Genomic DNA, 15,871 nt, shown 5'->3' on the forward strand with positions numbered 1-15,871 from the left:
CAGCCTGGCCAACATGGTGAAACCCTGTCTCTACTAAAAATACAATAATTAGCCAGGCATGGTGGCAGGTGCCCATAGTACCAGCTACTCAGAAGGCTGACGCAGGAGAATCACTTTAACCCAGGAGGCGGAGGTTGCAGTGAGCCAAGATTGTGCCATTGCACTCCAGGCTGGGCAACAGAGCAAGACTCCGTCTCAAAAAAAATAATAAAATAATTATAATTAGCTTTTTAATAATAATAAAAATATGATTGGGAAATCTGAAGCTGAGAAGAGGGTTAACCAGTTTTGTGGCATCCCCAAGCTTCTACAGCTCCTAAAACTTCAGAGTGAAGATGTTCAGCGAGCTGTGTGGGGGGGCCTTGAGGAACTTAGTATTTGAAGACAATGACAACAAATTGGAGGTGGATGGACTAAATGGGGTACCTCGGCTGCTCCAGGTGCTGAAGCAAACCAGAGACTTGGAGACTAAAAAACAACTAACAGGTTTACTGTGGAATTTGTCATCTAATGACAAACTCAAGAATCTCATGATAACAGAAGCATTGCTTACACTGACCGAGAATATCATCATCTCCTTTTCTGGATGGCCTGAAGGAGACTACCCAAAAGCGAATGGTTTGCTCGATTTTGACATAGTCTACAACGCCACTGGATGTCTAAGAAACATGAGTTCTGCTGGCCCTGATGGGAGAAAAACAATGAGAAGATGTGACGGACTCATTGACTCACTGGTCCATTATGTCAGAGGAACCATTGCAGACTACCAGCCAGATGACAAGGCCACGGAGAATTGTGTGCGCATTCTTCATAACCTCTCCTACCAGCTGGAGGTAGAGCTCCCAGAGAAATATTCCCAGAATATCTGTATTCAAAACCCGAATATCCAGACTGACAACAAAAGTATTGGATGTTTTGGCAGTCGAAGCAGGAAACTAAAAGAGCAATACCAGGACATGCCGATGCCAGAGGAAAAGAGTGACCCCAAGGGCATGGAGTGGCTGTGACACTCCATCGTGATAAGGATGTATCTGTCCTTGATCACCAAGAGTGTCCGAAACTACACACAGGAAGCCTCCTTAGGCGCTCTCCAGAACCTCACGGCCAGAAGTGGACCAATGCTGACATCAGTGGCTCAGACAGTTGTCCAGAAGGAAAATGGCCTGCAGCACACCCGAAAGATGGTGCATGTTGGTGACTCAAGTGTGAAAAAGACAGCCAACTCGCTGCTGAGGAATCTGTCCCAGAATCTTTCTCCGCAGAATGAAATTGCCAAAGAAACTCTCCCCAGTTTGGTCTCCATCATTCCTGATACAGTCCCGAGTACTGACCTTCTCACTGAAACTACAGCCTCTGCCTGTTACATGTTGAACAACGTAATCCAAAACAGTTACCAGAATGCACAGCACCTTCTGAACACCGGGGGCATCCAGAAAATTAAGACCATCAGTGCAGGCGATGCCTATGCCTCCAACAAAGCAAGTAAAACTGCTTCCGTCCTCCTGTATTCTCTGTGGGCACACACGGAACTCCATCATGCCTACAAGAAGGCTCAGTTTAAGAAGACAGATTTTGTCAACAGCTGGACTGTCAAAGCCTACCACTCCCTTAAAGACTGAGGAAAATGATGAAGTATTCTCAGCTACAAAAAAATCCCAAAGGAAAACACCTATTTTTCTACTACCCAGCCCAAGAAACCTCAAAAGCATGCCTTGTTTCTATCCTTTTCTATTTCCATGGTCCCCCGAATCCAGAAAACAAGTAGAACATAATTTTATGAGTCTTCCAGAAGACTTTTGCAAGCTTGCCACCGGTAGATACTGGTCACAGACTCTACAAATAGTGGTCTTTGTTATTAGGGCTTTTGGTGCATGGCCTCCTGGAACCAAAATATGAATTCATGTGGAATGGACATTGATCCAATAAATAAGGAAAGAAGCTGTTGCATTACTGGGATTTTAACGGCTTGATTTACATTTATATTCCTTTTCTGGTTCCCATGTTTTGTCACTCATGTGCACATTGCTTCACCATTGGGCCATGAGCGTATTGTTCTGCAGTGTTGAAACAGAATGGAAACGACAAGAAATGTCTGCAGTTATCCAGGAGAAAGTATAATGGCAAAATTATTGGTTTCTTTGTTTACTTCGTGCTTGTTTTTATCTCCTTAGGTTTTTTCCTCTGATTTTTAAATAAACTTAAGAAATTTAGATTACAGAGTATGCATGACTGTAAGAAAAAGGAATTGAGAGGAAGTGATCATAGCAAATTAAAGAAATCTTTTTCTCCCAAAACTTAAAGTAAAATAAATAAAAATAAAAATAAATCTTTTCCACAGAGAAAGGCAACTGTGATTATAAAGTTTAACCTTCCCCCAAACACTGAATGAATGAGATTTTTGCTCCGGAAGTACTTTACCTATAACAATACCATTAAATCCAAATCTCTTCTAAACAATGGCATTCCATGTAATGCCTTTCCTGGACTTTTTTTTTTTAGACGGAGCCCAGGCTGGAGTGCAGTGGTGCAATCTCGGCTCACTGCAACCTCCGCCTCCCTGGTTCAAGTGATTCTCCTGCCTCAGCCTCCTGAGTAGCTGGGATTACAGGCGCGCGCCAACACGCCTGGCTAATTTTTTTGTATTTTTAGTAGAGACAGGGTTTCACCATGTTGGTCAGGCTGGTCTTGAACTCCTGACCTCGTGATCCACCCACCTCGGCCTGCCAAAGTGCTGGGATTGTAGGTGTGAGCCACCATGCCAGCCAGGCCTCCTGTATTTTTTAGGCCACTGCTCTGGACTAGTAGAAGAATGGACTCTAGTCTTTATCTGCAAGAGGAACTAAGGCCTTCTATCAGACTGCCCGGCCAGCCTGGGGCACTGAAAATACAGCTCATTTTAATGAGTTACATTATCAACCAGCCCAGCTTTGCCCAGCATTTAAGAAATATCACAGGGCCACTAAATCTCATATGATCTTCTTCAAGCCATTATTTTAATTCAAGAAAACTCTAGAGAAAAAAGTGAAGAAGTCATTTGAAGAAGATATAAGAATGTGTCAAGACCATCCAGAAATGATATGAGAAATACTGATGTTTTAAAAGGTGACATCATCCAGTGAAATGAATCTATATTAAATGTTATTTTAACTGCATTATGATTAAAACCATTCATATAGAGTTAGTCTTCACAACTAATATTCTGTTATTTTTTTTTAAATCTTATTTTAAATCTTATTTTAAATCTTATTTATGACAACGTTTGTCATAAATAAGATAAGGAAAAAAACTCTTCAACTCCTTTTGGCCAGAAAAGTGTAATAGAAAATAAATTTTGAATGTGTACTTAAGTCTTTATTATATTTGAAACTTAATTTTTTTTTCAGTTTTAAAAGCTGAATGAAGATAACTTAGGTAACTAACCTAGTTCAAAATGAAATTTAGATACCAGTTTTTAAAATACTGGAGAGAACTTATATGTCTTTTTCCAGAGTTCTGATAATAAGCATTTGGAGTGCATTCATTCCTCCAGATAATAAATGTATGTTCAAGAACTTTTTGTGTTTTTTAAGACATTAATAAAGTCTTCGATAATATTAAATACAAAAGGAGACAATAAAAAAAAAAAAGATTCCTATCTGGACTGGGCACGGTGGCTCATGCTTGTAATCCCAGCACTTTGGAAGGCCGAGGTGGGCAGATCACGAGGTCAGGAGTTAGAGACCAGCCTGACCAACATGGTGAAACCCTGTCTCTACTAAAATACAAAAAATTAACCGGGCGTGGTGGTGCGCACCTGTAGTCCCAGGTACTCGGGAGGCTGAGGCAGGGGAATCGCTTGAACCTGGGAGGCGGAGGTTGTAGTGAGCCGAGATCATGTCATTGCACTCCAGCTTGGGGGACAGAGTGAGACTCCATCTAAAAAAAAAAAAAATCCTGTCTGTTTTAGTCAATGACAATCATATTATCTGTAAATAATCACAGTTTGATCTCTTCGCTTTCATTCCTCATATCTATTTTTTTAAAATAGCATTGATTATTTCCATACTAAATTAAATTGCAGCAGTGATAGTGGGCATCGTTAGGCCAGGCCCAGTGGCTCATACCTGTAATCTCAGCAACTCAGGAAGCTGAGGCAAGGAGAATCATTTGAACCTAGGAGTTAGAGAACAGACTGGAAAACCTAGCAAGACCCCGTTTCTACAAAAAATAAATTAGCTGGGCATGGTAGTTTGTACTCATAGTCCCAGCTACTTGGGAGGCTGAGACAGGAGGATCGCTGGAGCCTAGGAATTCGAGGCTGCAGTGAGCTGTGATGGTACCACTGCATTCCAGCCTGAGTGATAGAGCAAGACCCCATTTCTTAAGACAAGCAAAAAAAAACCCCCAAAACTGAACTACTACTAACATATGCAACAACATGGATAAACCTTGAAAACATTATGCTAAATGAAAGAAGCCAGTCACAAAAGACTGGAATATTGTTCCATCTATATGAAATGTCCAAATAGACAAATTCAGAGATGCATGCCTGTAATCCCAACACTATGAGAGGCAGAGGTGGGCGGATCACTTGAGGTCAGGAGTTCAAGACCAGCCTGGCCAACATGGCAAAACCCAGTCTCTACTAAAAATACAAAAATTGGCTGGGCATGGTGGCTTGAGCCTGTAATACTAGCTACTTGGGAGGCTGAGGCAGGAGAATTGCTTGAACCCAGGAGACAGAAGTTGCAGTGAGCCAAGATTGCACCTTTGCATTCCAGCTGGGTGACAGAGTGAGACTCAGTCTCAAAAAAAAAAAAAAAAAGAGAAAGAGAAAGAAATAGATTAGTTGGCTGGACACAGTGGCTCATGGCTGTAATCCCAGCACTTTGGGGGGCCAAGACAGTAGATCACTTGAGGTCAGGAGTTCAAGACCAGCCTGGTCAACATGGCGAAACCCTGTCCCTACTACAAATACAAAAATTAGCTGGGCATAGTGGCGTGTGCCTGTAATCTCAGTTACTCAGGTGGCTGAGGCAGGAGAATCACTTGAACCTTGGGGGTAGAAGTTGCAGTGGGCAACAAAGAAAGACTTCATCTCAAAAAAAAAGAAAAAATAAGTACATTAGCTGTTGCCCCTGGGGATGGGACAAGGGGTTGAAAAGGGGGAATGACTTGTAAGGGGTTTCTTTTGGGGTAAGGAAAATGTTCTGGAAGTGGAGGGCAGGGGCAGGTTTGGTAAGGTATTGGTTAAAGGGGCTGGGCTGGGCACAGTGGCTCACAGCTGTAATCCCAGCACTTTAGGAGGCCGAGGTGGGCTGATCACGAGGTCAGGAGATCGAGACTATCCTGGTTAACATGGTGAAAGCCCGTCTCTACTAAAAATACAAAAAATTAGCCAGGCGTGGTGGCACACGCCTGTAGTCCAGCTGCTCAGGAGACTGAGGCAGGAGAATCACTTAAACCTGGGAAGCAGAGGTTGCAGTGAGCTAAGATCACACCACTGCACTCCAGCCTGCGTGATGGAGTGAGAGTCTGTCTCAAAAAAAAAAAAAAGACATTGGTCGAAGGATACAAAGTTTTGATTAGACTTGGGAATAAGTTCAAGTGTCTATTGTACAACACAGTGACTATAGCTAATAACAATGTATTGTATACTTGAAAATTGCTGAGTAGATTTTAAATGTTCTTATCAGAAAAAATGAAAAGTATGTGAGGTAATGAATACTTTAATTAGTTTATTTTAGTCATTCTACAATGTATACATATTTTAAAACATCATGTATACCATCAATATATGTAATTTTTATTTAAAAATTTAAAAATAAATAACTTTTTAAATTTTTTGACATTAGATAGTGGTGATGGTTGTACGACCTCATGAATATACTAAAAACCATTTGATTGTATACTAAATGAGTGAATTGTATGGCATGTTTATCATTTCTTAATTTTTAAAAGTGGAGTGGGAAACTTGAAGATTTGTTTCTAAATTACCTTTACTTTGTATAAATCAAATCAAAATGAAGAGAAAGTTATGTGACAAAAACAGCAATCCTCTTCTTCACCCCAGCCTACCCTCTAGACTAGCTTCCCAGAATCAGAGACTTTCACTTCTTTTATCTATTATTATTTATTTGTTTGTTTGTTTGTAGAGATGGGGGTCGTGCTGACTAGGCTGATTTCAAACTCCTGGGCTCAAGTGATCCTCTCTTCTCAGCCTCCCAAAGTGCTGGGATTATAGGCGTAAGCCACCTTGCTCGGCCTAGCTGTTTTTTTCTGGTACTCATCATCATAATGTAAAATAATATTATGATTTATCAGTGTGGTGGTTTTTGTTTTTTAGTTTTGTTTTTTTTACACAGAGTCTCACTCTGTCACTCAAGCTTGAGTGCTATGGTGCAATTATAGCTCACAACAGCCTCAACCTCCCTGGTCTCAGGTGATCCTCCCACTTCAGCCTCTCTCTTTTCTTTCTTTCTCTTTTTTTTTGAGACAGAGTCTGGCTCTGTTGCCCAGGCTGGAGTGCAGTGGCACAATCTCGGCTCATGCAACCTCCGCCTCCCTGGTTCAAGCAATTCTCCTGCCTCAGCCTCCCAAGTAGCTAGGACTACAGGCACCCACCACCACGCCTGGCTAATTTTTTTGTATTTTTAGTAGAGACGAGGTTTCACCATGTTGGCCAGGCTGGTCTCAAACTCCTGACCTCATGATTTGCCCACCTCAGCCTTCCAAAGTGCTGAGATCACAGGCGTGAGCCACCGCGCCCAGCCACACTTCAGCCTCTCGAGTAGCTGGGACTAGAGGTGCATCCCACCACACTAGACTAATTTTGTATTTTTTGTAGAGCCAGTGTTTCGCCATATTGCCCAGGCTGGTCTCAAACTCCTGGGCTCAAGTGATCTTCCTGCCTCAGTCTCCCAAAGTACTGGCATTACAGGCATGAGCCACCGTGCCTGACCAGTTTATCAGATTTATTTATTTATTTATTTTTGAGATGGAGTCTTGCTCTATTGCCTAGGCTGGAGTACGATGGCATGATCTCAGCTCACTATAACCTCCTGCTCCTGGGTTCAAGCAATTCTCCTGCCTCACTCTCCCAAGTAGCTGGGATTACACGCATGCGCCACCATGCCCAGCTAATTTTTGTATTTTTTAGTAGAGATGGGATTTTGCCATGTTGGCCAGGCTGGTCTTGAACTCCTGACCTTGGGTGATCCACCCGCCTCAGCCTCCCAAAGTGCTGGGATTACAGGCTTGAGCCACTGTACCCAGCCACTTTATCAGTTTTATAGAAATCAATTAGATTCCTGTTATAAAAGATGAGGTTTTAGTTCTTTTTGATTATCTCATTTGATATTGTAAAAGGAATTTTTAAAAATGCAACTCTATAATTAAAACAAAACGAATGTTAAACTTGGAACAGAAGGAAATATCTTAACTTGGTAAAAGTTATATACTAGAGATTCATAACAAATATTTAATAGACATGTATTCCATCAAGAACAAGAAGAGGATGCCTTTTTTTTTTTCTTTTCTTTTCTTTTTTTTTTTTTTTTTTTTTCTGAGACTGAGTCTCCCTCTATTGCCCAGGCTGGAGTGCAGTGGTGCGATCTCAGCTCACTGCAACCTCTGCCTCCCGGCTTCAAGCGATTCTCCTGCCTCAGCCTCCTGAGTAGCTGGGATTGCAGGCGCCTACCACCACGCCCAGCTAATTTTTGGGTTTGTTGTTGTTGTTGTTGTTTTGTTGTTTTTGAGACAGAGTCTCACTCTTGTCACCCAGGCTGGAGTGCAATGGCGCAATCTCGGCTCACTGCAATCTCCGCTTCCTGGGTTCAAGCAATTCTCCTGCCTCAGCCTCCCAAGTAACTGGGGATTACAGGTGCCCGCCACCATGCCCAGCTAATTTTTGTATTTTTAGGAGAGATGGGCTTTCACCACGTTGGCCAGGCTGATCTTGATCTCCTGACCTCAAGTGATCCGCCCACCTCTGCCTCCCAAAGTGCTGGGATTACAGGTGTGAGCCACCACCCTTTTTTTTTTTTTTTTGAGACAGAGTTTTGTTCTTGTTGCTGGCAGGGATTACAGGCGTGAGCCACCGTGCCTGGCCCTTTTTTTTTTTTTTTAAGAGATAGGCTCTTGCTCTGTTTCCCAGGCTGGAGTGCACTGATGTGATCATAGTTCACTGCAGCCTTGAACTCCTGGGCCCAAGCCATCCTCCCGCCTCAGCCTCTCAAGTAGCTAAGACGACAGGCACGCACTAGGACTACAGGTACTCACCAACATACCCAGCTATTTTTTTATTTTTATTTCTTAGAGGCAGGGTCTCACTATGTTGCCCAGGCTGGTCTCAAACTCCTGGCCTCAAGTGATCCTCCCCTCCCGCTTGGCCTCCAAAAGTGTTGGGATTACAGGTGTGAGCCACTAAGCTGGCCAGTACCTCATTTTACAGCTTAATAATATTCCATTGTCAGTGTGCAGGAAGGAGTGTTAAAAAGAAAATTAAAAAATAATATTCCATATTCTGGTCGGGCGCAGTGGCTCATGCCTGTAATCCCAGCACTTTGGGAGGCCAAGGCAGGCGGATCACAAGGTCAGGAGATCGAGACCACCCTGGCTAACACGGTGAAACCCCGTCTATACTAAAAATACAAAAAATTAGCCAGGCGTGGTGGCGGGCGCCTGTAGTCCCAGCTACCTGGGAGGCTGAGGCAGGAGAATGGGGTGAACCCGGGAGGCGAAACTTGCAGCGAGCCAAGATGGCACCACTGCACTCCAGCCTGGGCGACAGAGTGAGACTCTGTCTCAAATAATAATAATAATAATATTCCATATTCTATTGTATGGATAGACCACATTTTGTGTATCCATTCACCAGCTGATGGATATTTGGATTGTTTCTTCTTTTTAGCTATTATGAATAATGTTGCTAAGGACATTTGTGTACAAGTGTTTGTGTGGACATATGTTTTCAGTTTTCTTGGGTATAAACCTAGGAGTGGAATTACTGGGTCATGCGGTAACTCTACGCTTAACTTTTTGTGGAACTGCCACTTTTCCAAAGTGGCTGCACCATTTTACTAAAGGCTAAATTTTTTTTCTTTGAGACGGAGTCTCACTCTGTCGCCCAGGCTGGAGTGCGGTGGCACGATCTCAGCTCACTGCAAACTCCGCCTTCCAGGTTCACGCCATTCTCCCGCCTCAGCCTCCCGAGCAGCTGGGACTACAGGCGCCGCCACCATGCCCGGCTAATTTTTTGTATTTTTAGTAGAGACGGGGTTTCACCGTGTTAGCCAGGATGGTCTCGATCTCCTGACCTCGTGCTCCGCCCGTCTCAGCCTCCCAAAGTGCTGGGATTACAGGCGTGAGCCACCATGCCCGGCCTCCCAAAGGCTAAACGTTAATATTCATTACAATCTTCAGGATCTGACTCTTGCTTCCCATCTCTTTCCCTGTCTTTTACCACAAGCAGTAGCTCCACCAGTAAATACCACTCATAGCTTTCTCATGCACACCATGCTGTTTCTTGACTCTAGGCCTTTATTTCTGCTTCAACTGCCTGGAAAGGCTGCTAGCCTCCACTCCCTTAAGACAACTCAGTAGTCACCACTTCTCTAAAGCCCTTCTCGTCCCCATTCCTGATTCCTCAGGAAAAGATAGGTGTCTCTTCCTCTCCACACCTATACACATAGCTATTAACAAACTTTAAATGTCATGACATACTGGATTTCATACCTATGCTTCTTCATCTGCCTCTTGCACTGGGTGGAATTCTTTTTCCCTTTTTTTTTTTTTTAAGGCAGGATCTTGCTATGTTGCCCAGACTAGAATGTAGTGGCCTAATCTCAGCTCACTGCCACCTCCACCTGCTGGGCTCAAGCCATCCTCCCACCTCAGCCTCCTGAGTAGCTGGAATTACAGGCATGTGCCATCATGCCCAGCTAATTTGTTTTTTGTATTTTTTTAGTAGAGAGGGGGTTTCACCATGTTGGCCAGGCTGGTCTTGAACTCCTGACCTCAAGTGATCTGCTCACCTCGGTCTCCCAAAGTGCTGGGATTACAAGCATGAGCCACTGCTCCTGGCCTCAAGACCTCATTCTAATGCCATCTTTTCAATAAATACCTTTTCTGACCATCCCCCTCAGCAAAAAAAAAAAAAAAAAAAAAAACTCTCATGGGACTCACTTTCATTATCATATTTAAATTTACATTTTGTTTACATACACATCTCTTCTTTTTTTCTTTTTTCCAGTCTTGCCCCTGCATAAACTGGATGAAGCTGCTGCCAATTTAACCAAGTGGGAATCCCAGTGCTAATTGTCTGCTGGATGGGATATCTTTATTGGAGCAGATTAACATAGCCTCACATTTGTGGTTTGTGACCACTGATTTAGCAAATACATTGTTTTTCTTTTTTTTTTTCTTTTTCTTTTGAGACAGGGTCTCGCTTTATTGCCCAGGCTGAAGTGCAGTGTCGCAAGCTCAGCTCACTGCAGCCTCAATCCCCAAGGCTCAAGCAATCCTTCCACCCAGCCTCCACAGTAGCTGGGACTACAGGCACATGCCAACGTCTGGCTAATTTTTTGTGTGCGTGTGGAGACAGCATTTCACCATGTTGCCCAGGCTGATCTCGAATTCCTGGGCTCAACTGATCCTCTCGCCTCAACCTCCCAAAGTGTTGGGATTACAGGTGTGAGCCACTGCACCTGGCGAACATCCTTTTCTTTTTCGTTTTTTTCCTTTGAGACAGAGTTTCGCTCTTGGTGCCCAGGCTGGAGTACAATGACACGATCTTGGCTCACTGCAACCTCTGCCTCCCGGGTTCAAGCGATTCTCCTGCCTCAGCCTCCTGAGTAGCTAGGATTACAGGCATGTGCCACCACGCCCAGCTAATTTTGTATTTTTAGTAGTCAGGGTTTCTCCATGTTTGTCAGGCTGGTCTCGAACTCCTGACCTCAGGTGAGCCGCCCACCTTGGCCTCCCAAAGTGCTGGGATTACAGGCCTGAGCCAGCGTGCCCAACCAACATTCTTTTCTAAAGCATGTTGGTCAGAAGCAGTCCACCACCGAGGGGATGAACAACAGTATACAGTCATGGTCTTTCATCAGGGCTATGTTAATTCTGTTCTCTGTCGTGACGTAATCTAAAAAATGTGGACCATTTGCACATTCTGCAGAGTATCACATTGGTCCACCATCTTGTAACTTTACATCCTTCAGACATCTTTTTTTTTTTTCTTTTTTTAGAGACAGAGTCTCCCTCTGTCGCCCAGGCTAAAGTGCATGGCGCAATCTCAGCTCACTGCAACCTGTCTCCCGGATTCAAGCGATTCTCCTGCCTCAGCCTCCCGAGTAGCTGGGATTACAGGCACACACCACCATACCTGGCTAATTTTTTTGTATTTTTAGTACAGACGGGGTTTCACCATGTTGGCCAGGATGGTCTCGATCTCCTGACCTCATGATCCGCCCACCTAGGCCTTCCAAAGTGCTGGGATTACAGGTGTGAGCCACCGGACATCTTTTAAGTAGAATGAAGACTCCTTAGAGGTAGGAACCAACCCTACCTTGGTGATTTTTGTTCCTCCAAATATCTTTGCACATAATTCAATATTTATTGAAAGAAAACGTTATATACTGTTTCATACCACAAACAAGATTGTTCTGTCCTTGAAAACAAGAACTTTTGTTATCTTTGAACCAGGAAATATTCTATAAATGCCTACTATTAATTTCCTCTTCCCTAACAATCAGATACTCTACCAGGATATGTAGATATCTTCTTCAAGGCACCTTGCGCTTAGCAGAGTCCCAAATATTTTCTCTACTCTAGTACCACCAAATCATGTAAAGTATACAGCCACTCACATTTCACATCAACCTCTCCATTCTCATGCATAGCTCCTTCCAGCCAACCCTCTGAAAACTGACACTCCTAAACATTTCCGTAAGACCCAGGATCATGTTTTCATATATACCCATCAATCCATTTATCCAAAACCCACTTGTAATTTAACAAGTGCTTTTTATTTTTATTAAAGATGAGGTCTTGCTATGTTCCTAAGGCTGGCATCCAACTCCTGGTTTCAAGGGATCCTCCCACCTCAGCCTGCAGAGTAGCTGGGATTATAAGTATGCTCCAACCACCATGCCCTGTGACAAGTATTTATTAATCTAACTTCACTTTATGGAGTTTTTGTTTTTTAAAATATAGAGATGGGGTCTTGCTATGTTGCCCAGGCTGGTCTTGAACTCCTGGCTTCAAGCAATCCTCATGCCTTGGCCTCCCAAAGTGTTGGGATTACAGGTGTGAGCCACTGCACCCAGCCCTAACCTCACTTTTTTTTTTTGAGACAGTCTCACCCCAGTTGCTCAGGCTGGAATGCAGTGGCACGATCTCAGCTCACTGCAGCCTCAAACTCCTGGGCTCAGGTGATCCTCCCACCTCAGCCTCTTGTGTAGCTGGAACTGCAGGCACGTAGAACCATGAGTAGCTGGGACTACAGGCACGCAGAACCATGCCCAGCTAATTTTTTTTTCTTTTTTTGAGACGGAGTCTTGCTCTGTTGCTCAGGCTGGAGGGCAGTGGCACCATCTCGGCTCACTGCAAGCTCCGCTCCCAGGTTCAAGCGATGCTCCGCCTCCCAGGTTCAAGCGATTCTCCTGCCTCAGACACCTGAGTAGCTGGGACTACAGGCGCCCACCACCATTCCTGGCTAATTTTTTTGTTTGTTTGTTTTTGTATTTTCAGTAGAGACAGGGCTGTGTTAGCCAGGATAGTCTCGATCTCCTGATACAGGCACGAGCCACCGCACCCGGCCGCTTTTTTTAATTTTTAGTAGAAACAGAGTTTCACCACGTTGCCCAGACCAGTCTCAAATTCCTGGCTCCAAGCAATCCTCCTACCTCAGCCTCCCAAAATGCTGGGATTACATGTGGGCACCATTCTAACAATCTGTAATTTTTAAAAATTATTAAAAAAGAACAAAACACATAGATGCCCTAGACTCAACTCAGCTCTACTGATCAATCTTTAGGGGTTAGGACTAGGCTTTTGAAATGTTAAAACACCCAGAAAACTGATGACCAGTCAGGCTTAGTATCCTCCATCTCTACCACTCATATGGTACTTAATGTTTCATATTTAAATGGAAAGGACACCTCACACTTTTTTGTTTTTCCTATAGTACCTACTCAGAGAATATGCCTAATAAATATTTTATGAGAGTAGTACAGAAGTGTGACTCCATTTTTCTCTTATATTTCATTTCAGTGTGGAAGGCTCTTTAGAAACACTATTAACATAACAGCATTATGTCAAAAAGCGCCAATAACATTCTCACCAACTTTTCTTTTTAAAGGCATTAGGTATAGCTAGACTGTAAAAGGCAAGTGGTGTGAAGCCCAAACCTAAGATCCTAAGATCTAGGATGAGTCAAGACTTCATAGTCTACATGAGTGAGTAGAGGCAGCATCTAGAGGAAAACAAAAGTATGTGGCTATCAAATTCCAAAGACGCCCCATTTTATTACAGAGAAAATACAAAGCCGTTTCCTCACAGGGAAAAGTACAGTTTTCCTTCTCCAGGGTGACAGATGAGCCTTTTCCGAAGTTCTCAGCTTTCTCTTCTATCGAAACTTCCCATGTCGGTTAAAGTGTTTGTAGAGATAGCGGATGCGTTTATTAAGGTTGTGCAGGTCATCAGCGAACATTCTACTTCCAACCATTTTCCTCTTTCGGATACAACGTTGCAATTCATTCCCTTTCCAACCTCGAAGCCATATGGGCCCCCTGATCAGTTCTTTGGGGTGCTTTTCAAAGTTTCCTGTGTAATGTGAAAGAACACATTAGATCCAAGACAAGAGAATCCATCCTACACCAGCTAAGCTTTCAACCCACGGTTGCATCTTGCTGAGCAGCACCTATAGACAAGACACATTACAGTACAGAACAATAGCACAGACTCTGGAGCCAGACTGCTTGGGGTTAAAATTCTGATACTGCCATTTATTAACTTTGGAAAAACTGTTCATTTTTACTTATGAAGTAAAAATTATATGAGGGCACTCACAACAGTGCCAAACACAATGTAAACAGCTACATAAGTGTTTGCTCTTACTACTGAGCACAGTACCACTCTCTACACAGGAGGAAAAGATAGTCGTTACAGCGTAATTGCCATTCTGAAATTGTGTACCACATCGAAGGTCAAGTCTTACCCAGGATCCCGATGTTGTCATACACTCCGAACATGGCCCTTTTCTCGTTCCAACGATCAACCACTTTGGGGGGCGGGAGAGTGAGCCTTATACCGATCAATCTAGGCACACCTAGGGATGGGGAAGGGAGAGAATTAATCTGAGCCGCCTATTATACTACGAAGCAGTTATCGGGGTGTCTATATCAGCCACTTACCAAGAGAGAAGCTTCTGCACGCCAGAGGCACCCAGTCCCACAGGCGCCTACCTGCCCTGGATAAGAGGTTCCCTGCCATTTCTCTATTCTCCCCCCTTCAACAGCACACCAAATAAGCCCAAGAGTGAGGGCCAGAAGCGGCCCTCAAGAAGATGACGACAGGAACCGTCCCCGCCAACTTCACACGAGTACTAAGGCGAAGGCAGCCATCTTGGGCCTTACCCAGGCAGCTGTGAGCGCACCGCCCACCTACGCCCCATCCACAACAGCCACAAGCCCCGCCCCCCGGGTTCCGGCCGGAGGTGCCTCTACCACCCTTTCCGCCTCAGTGCTTCCGGTCCGCCTGCCGGAAGTTTTGGAGCGCCGGACGAGCTGAAGTCCGCGACTCGTCGCTAAGATTCCCCAAAACTGAGATTTCAAGAAAATTCACCCTTTCCGCTTTCTTTGGCGTTCTTCAACTGTGAAGGAAATGAAGGTTGAGAACCTGGAACCCGCTTCCAAAGACCAAGCCCTTTCTCTGTGCCTCACAACAGTCTTGCGCTGTAGCTGTTTTTATTACCCCTATTTTACTACTGGGAAGGAGATTTGAGGCCCTGAAAGGGAAGTGACTTGCTGGACGTCACTTAGCGGAGGAGATGGCGAAACCTGGATTAGAGGCGATGCCTTCTAACTCCCAGCGTGGACTTGCCTCCTTTCCTGGGGGTGACTGAATGCCCAGCCAGGGACGCGACATTTCTGGCCGGCAGAAATACGGCCTCCTCCCCGCCGACCGGGCAAAGGGAGACCTTGCGGCCAAGGAGGGATTCGCAGGCGGGCCGGGGGTGGGAGCGGGGGGCCGGAGCCGGAGCCTTGGCCCGCCCCCGGGCGGCGCTGTGATTGGCCGGCGGCTCCGGCGAGCGTCGCGATTGGCCCCCCTGCAGCCGTTGAGATTTGAACTTGGTATTTGTGGCTTTGCCCGCGCGTTGCCAGACTCAGAGGCGGCCTTTTGCCTCTGCCTGCCGGGGATTGGCGGGATTCTCCGCCAACTTGAAAACTGCCTTGCTAATTGGTGCGTGTTGTGCACGCGTGTTTTTTCCTTTTCATTTCAGCCTGACTGCCGGAGTCAGAGCCGCGGGCGAGATCCCCAGGTAAGATGTGGTGTTGCAGGTCGTAAAAGAGTAGGAAAGTCGAGTACATGGCAGTGTGACCCAGTATTGGGCAAAAAACAGTAGGCCTAGTAGGTATAACCCTGGGGCGCGATGTGGGAGAAACTGTTAAGTCTGACAGATCCGCAACGGAAGATGTTAAGCAAATCGCTTAACTTTCTTACTTCAATTTCCGCTCTGTAAACTCATTTGTATTATTATGCACCTCATGGGATTGAGGTTAGGAGACTTAGATCAGATATGATACATGCAAATAGCCTAACAGACTTGGCACAGGATAAATATCATTGTTAATGCTCTTACCATTCTTGTGCAGGAAGCCCACTAGCCCAT

At 44.6% G+C, this 15,871-nt stretch overlaps 3 protein-coding genes across 4 annotated transcripts in view; 2 read left to right on the forward strand and 1 right to left on the reverse strand.

Moving 5' to 3' along the window:
• The first annotated feature begins 336 nt into the window (after window positions 1–336).
• LOC100445465 (plakophilin-2-like) lies at window positions 337–1,780 on the forward strand. Its single transcript, XM_054527871.2, is given in 1 exon segment — window positions 337–1,780. A coding segment is annotated over 1 exon segment (1,089 nt). The 5' UTR covers window positions 337–530; the 3' UTR covers window positions 1,620–1,780.
• An 11,705-nt stretch (window positions 1,781–13,485) lies between these two features.
• On the reverse strand, window positions 13,486–14,753 carry MRPL51 (mitochondrial ribosomal protein L51). The gene is made up of 3 exons (XM_024256484.2): window positions 14,394–14,753; window positions 14,198–14,308; window positions 13,486–13,803 (listed from the first exon to the last, which is right to left on the reverse strand). The coding sequence occupies exons 1-3, from the start codon at window positions 14,470–14,472 to the stop codon at window positions 13,607–13,609; spliced, it is 387 nt and encodes a 128-aa protein (XP_024112252.1). The 5' UTR covers window positions 14,473–14,753; the 3' UTR covers window positions 13,486–13,606.
• Window positions 14,721–15,871, forward strand: part of NCAPD2 (non-SMC condensin I complex subunit D2) — a 38,386-nt gene continuing 37,235 nt past the window's right edge. The window contains exon 1 of one of the 2 annotated variants that reach the window (XM_024256483.3): window positions 14,721–15,520. The gene's annotated coding sequence lies outside the window, so the exon portion shown is untranslated. The remainder of the gene's footprint in view (window positions 15,521–15,871) is intronic. The other variant, XM_054527880.2, reaches the window with a different exon arrangement.

Source organism: Pongo abelii, chromosome 10 (assembly GCF_028885655.2).
Source record: "Pongo abelii isolate AG06213 chromosome 10, NHGRI_mPonAbe1-v2.0_pri, whole genome shotgun sequence".
In the NCBI taxonomy this organism is placed as follows: Eukaryota; Metazoa; Chordata; class Mammalia; order Primates; family Hominidae; genus Pongo; species Pongo abelii.